Genomic DNA, 4,754 nt, shown 5'->3' with positions numbered 1-4,754 from the left:
CGCTGCCCTGCTTCCAGGTGAGCAACGGGTGCTGCTGGGAGCCCATTTATGCCCCGTGTGGAAGTGGGAAAAACCAACAGAGATAGTGACATGTAACACAGAGCCGACACTGAATGAATGGCAATGCTGTGATGAGTGGAAACACATCTGATAAGTGAATTTGTTCTCTTAGCTTTTTCATTTTTTTCAGTGTAAAATCACTGACCGATCAGTAGAGTCTGCTTTTAGAGGATTTTGATTTCATAACATACCCTAAAATAATCAAATGTGAAACAAAGCTTCATTCAGTGTTTTTCGAAATTTAAAAGAATGTGAAATAATAAATACAAGGGGATGAGTCTATTTGCTAAATTTATTACTCAAAAGTGCAAAAACGTATAAAAAACACCTTCATTATATACATAAACTTTAAAATAGTGAATGTACAATACTTATTATCACAAAATCAATTCATATTCCTGCAAGAGAGGAAGAAAAAAACAGTTAAAACCAGTGTTTGAAATATTCTATGGCTTATTCTTAGACAGATACAGTACACCAGTCTTCTCCAAAGCGACATTTTAAAATCTCATGGGCCTAGTAGTGCAGGCTAGTAGTGAAAAAAATAAAAATAAAAATAATAACATTTTTGTTCAAATTTAGCTACAGAGATTTGAGGTCAGATCAAGTGTCCTTGCAGCAGGGTAACAGGCCAGGCAGGAGGTTAGGAGTTGTTGTAGCTACAGTAATACACAGCTGTGCTGGCGTCTGACAGCACCGTTGATATGAGGCTTTCAGGTCCTTGCATGCCAGCCTCGTGTGTCCCGTACGGCAAGCCTGGCATGTCCACGCGCGCCGAAGAGGAGCTCAAATACTGCTCGAACTCGCTGCGGTCCACCTCGGCCAGCAGCTCAGAGTGGTGCATCTGCTCCACGCTGTCTGCTGAGTGAGGGTGGGCGTCAGGAGGGGGGGAGAGCTGCCCTGCTCCACCGGGGTGCCGTTTGGGCTGGCTGGGACTGCAGTGCTGGGTGTAATACATGGCCAGAGGGTTAGGGCATCCCATGTAGGAAGGGGGAAGGGTGGCAGGCTGAGGGGGCTGCTCTGAAGCTGAGGCAGGGTGTCGGTGCTGGATGGGGTTGCTGTGGTGGTTGGAGTGAGGGTCCTGGGGCTGATACTCTGCCGCCTGGGAGTGGTAAGTATACGCAGGCATCATGTGGCAGTCCTCTTGTGAATGTGAAGGGAAGAACATGAGGTCTGACTCTACAGCGTCCAGAGGAGAGGTGTCAGGTGTAGGGAGGCTGTAGGATTCATAAGAGGGGCCCCCAAGAGCCTGAGCATCTCGGTAGTGGCTGAGCTGCTGTGGGGGAAGCTGGAAGCCATGTTCGTGGTAGCCCAAGCCCAGACTCTCCACACACAATCTGCCGTCCCCGGACATCGACGGGCCCTGGTGATCGGACACCCCGTGGACAAGAAAGCCAGAGTCCAGCCTCTTAATCCTCTTCACCTGTTTCCGCCGCCGGGGCCGATACTTGTAGTTGGGGTGATCCTGCATGTGCTGAACCCGCAGCCGCTCGGCCTCCTCCACAAAGGGTTGCTTCTCTGTGACAGGAAGGGCTTTCCATGATTTCCCTGCAGGTCAAGAGGAGAGTGCACATCAATGATATGTCAGCAGATACTGTACAGTCTGGTGATGCACACAGAAATAGCTTGTTGCCATTTCAGGGGGAAGGGACAGGTTTTTGAGGTTACATGTGGAGCTTAACTCAGACACAGTCACTTTTAATAACATAGTAACATCACCTGCTGGCCAAACAACCACTGCACTGATTGAGAAATAACCATTCATTGTTGTTTGAGTGGAATGAAACTACAATTCGACATAAATCATTGAACCTAAATAACAAGCACCTAAATATCATAAGCAAATAGGAATAATAATAAACTCTCTATGATAACCTGTACAGCCCTGGCACATACGTGAGTAACATGAGATTTAGTTAATAAAATATAAACATGACTTACCCAGCATTTTGCTCAGCTCCGCGTTGTGCAGGTCCGGGTTTTGCTGCGCCAGTCTCTTGCGCTCATCCTTCGCCCAGACCATAAACGCGTTCATGGGTCGTCGGATCCGCGGTTCGGTCTTGCCGCGATTCTGGCTGCCGGAGCTGGAGGCGCACGGCTCGTTCTTCACTTTGGTGTCCCCGAGAGGACTGAGAGGGTCGGCCCACTGACAGTGTCCCATTCCAGGCATCATGACTGACATCGTACACCTTGCCTGGGTCTGATCGTCGCTGGCGTAACCCGCATCGGGACTACTCATCTCTGTCCAGCTGGGAGGTTTTGGAGAGCCACCGGGCAGCAATACACTACTACTGAAAACAGCCTACACACAGATACAAAGAACTTTAAAAGGTTTCTGGGTTTTAAGCTGGAAAATAATTAGTCACATCCATAAGCCACTTCCAGGAGTCGCATGGACTGAACTGTACCGAGTACTCAGCGCTGGATGTGAAAGCTGGTGCGCTATAAACTCACAGGCAGCCAATCACCATGTGGTGGGAGTGCCAACTACTACAAAGGTGTAACAACGTTCGAGTAGCCCGCCTCCCACCCTTGTTTGAAGCGCTGAGACCCTCTAAGGAGAGACGCAGTGAGATTTCAAACAAATGCAAAACTGTAAATGATAAGAATATACGCCCAAGTGCACACTTAGTTAAAAGAAATGTTGTAGTTTAAACACTATTATAAATTCATGCTTGAGTGCAATGTTTTAAAAACGGACAGTGTGTGTAATATTACCGACTTTAGGAGCGAAAAGAGGGGAAGCGGATGAACTCTTTAATCCACAATAACGTTTATTTGGTCCAGTTTTAATTATCACCCTTGTATTAGACTGACACTAATGCTCAGACATCAATACACTTGATCGTCAGTCTGTGTATTGTGGGAGATGACTGTGTTAAAATCTTGCATATCAGGTTTACGCGTGGAGTTAATGGCTCCCTCGTTCGCAACTTTTACGCACTGATCGTCTCGATGGAGACGCTCTTTGATTGCAGCATAATGAGAAGCGCTCGACAAAGGGCGTTAATTGAGGATGTAAACTTCCTCAAAGTGAAATCAATATGAGCAAAGAAAGCTTAAATAAACACCCATTGCATAGTTGTAAAGTGATGAGGCCTCTGACACGAAAACTGTAACAAGTTGTGATACTGGTGCACGTTTGTCTCCGGCTGTGACGCTCAAATGTCAAAACAGTTTGGATACACTGTATTTACCTGACTAGACGTCGGTCTGGGATGTTAATGAACTAAACAAACAGCTGACTGATTAAGTTTAAGGCCATACAGTATCACATCTATGAAGAAAACAGATAAAGTCAGGAAAATAGCGCAGGAATGGCATAATATAGAGACATATTGGGAATAATGCCAAGTATGTGGTGACTAAAACTAAATCAGAATAATTAGAACATTTAAAAAAATATTCTAATTATTTTAGAAGAAGGTGCATTTCACCTAAAATATCTAAACTAAATTATGTCTCAATCTAATTATTTTAATTTGTATTCTAATGTATTTACCTCATTAGATGCTCATTAACCTCATTGTGTACTTTATCACATTTCTCTGAGTTTAAAAAGTTTAAATAAGGCTATTTCTCTGTACAAAGAATACATTTTGCCTCAAAAATATCCCTCCCTGAGACTTCACAACATGCAACTTCACTTTGAGTTCATTGTGAAACCATCGGACGGCTTCACTGAGCAGCATTCATACTTAATGGAATATGTGTACATGACATTAAGTCTATGAAACACATGAGCAAACTATATAAATGTGTGAGAATGTGTTTCCTTGTTTTTGGAGCAGTTGTGCCAGACTAGGACAGTGGTACAGGGTGGGGTGGGGGGGAGGTTAAAGCAACCTGTTGCACCTCAAATATCCAGACTCGGAGTGTTTATGTAGCAGAGAATGAAGCCCCTGTTTGTGACCAGAAGCCCGAGCATCACCCCACAGGCTGGTGCTGGTTCTTATCAGTGCCAGCAGACCTCAACCTGTCAGCTCCGTCTTTTTTCGGCCTGTTCCCATCTCGTTGTGGGCTACGGTCCCTGTGGTTCGGCAAAAGGGGCTGACAGAAATATGAGAGATGCTTATGCAACCTTTTCGTGGCCCCGTGCAGACACCAGCGGGGACTCCAGAGCACGCTGGGTGACCCTCTAGGGGTTGGTGGGAGGGTGTTTTGGATGGAGGTCCGGGATCTGGACTATAATACTGTCATCATCTATTTTGCCGCTGATGACCTGATAAGGTTTTTCCCCCTCCGATCCTAAGAAGGTGGAGAAAGAGAGACTGCGTGTGTGTGTTTGCATGTGTGTCTCTGTGAATGCGTGTGTTGACATGGGCGTGGGTATGAGTGTGCCCGGGCCACCTCTCAATCTCTCTCTCGTTGTGTGGGAGGGAAAAAAATCCTGGCTTTTGATGGGAGAAGTCATAAAGTCTGGAGTCGTAGCCACATTTCCTCTACAAGGTGAGGTTCAGAGTCAACCCAGAGGAGTGGAAGGGAGATGGTGGCGGTGGGGGGTGGTGGACACGCCTCACCCCCCCCCCCCCCCATCCTCCCTCCATTCCTCCCTCTGTCCCTCCACTAAGTCCCCCACCCCGTGCCTGGGGAGTCTGGGGCTGGGTGGGGGCCAGGGCTCTCGACGCCAGCCTCTGGACTCTGCGCTCAGGGAGAGGTCACTTGGCTTGCTTACACAATGGCATTATCTCAGT

At 46.8% G+C, this 4,754-nt stretch overlaps 1 protein-coding gene across 1 annotated transcript; it reads right to left on the bottom strand.

Moving 5' to 3' along the window:
- Positions 1 to 334: 334 nt before the first annotated feature.
- sox17 (SRY-box transcription factor 17) lies at positions 335 to 2,299 on the bottom strand. Its single transcript, XM_029457695.1, has 2 exons — positions 2,002 to 2,299; positions 335 to 1,608 (listed from the first exon to the last, which is right to left on the bottom strand). The coding sequence occupies exons 1-2, from the start codon at positions 2,297 to 2,299 to the stop codon at positions 704 to 706; spliced, it is 1,203 nt and encodes a 400-aa protein (XP_029313555.1). The 3' UTR covers positions 335 to 703.
- Between the last annotated feature and the right edge of the window lie 2,455 nt (positions 2,300 to 4,754).

This window comes from Cottoperca gobio, chromosome 20 (assembly GCF_900634415.1).
Source record: "Cottoperca gobio chromosome 20, fCotGob3.1, whole genome shotgun sequence".
In the NCBI taxonomy this organism is placed as follows: Eukaryota; Metazoa; Chordata; class Actinopteri; order Perciformes; family Bovichtidae; genus Cottoperca; species Cottoperca gobio.
Note: the sequence above shows the minus strand (reverse complement) of the source record. Positions and strands in the feature narration are given on the sequence as shown.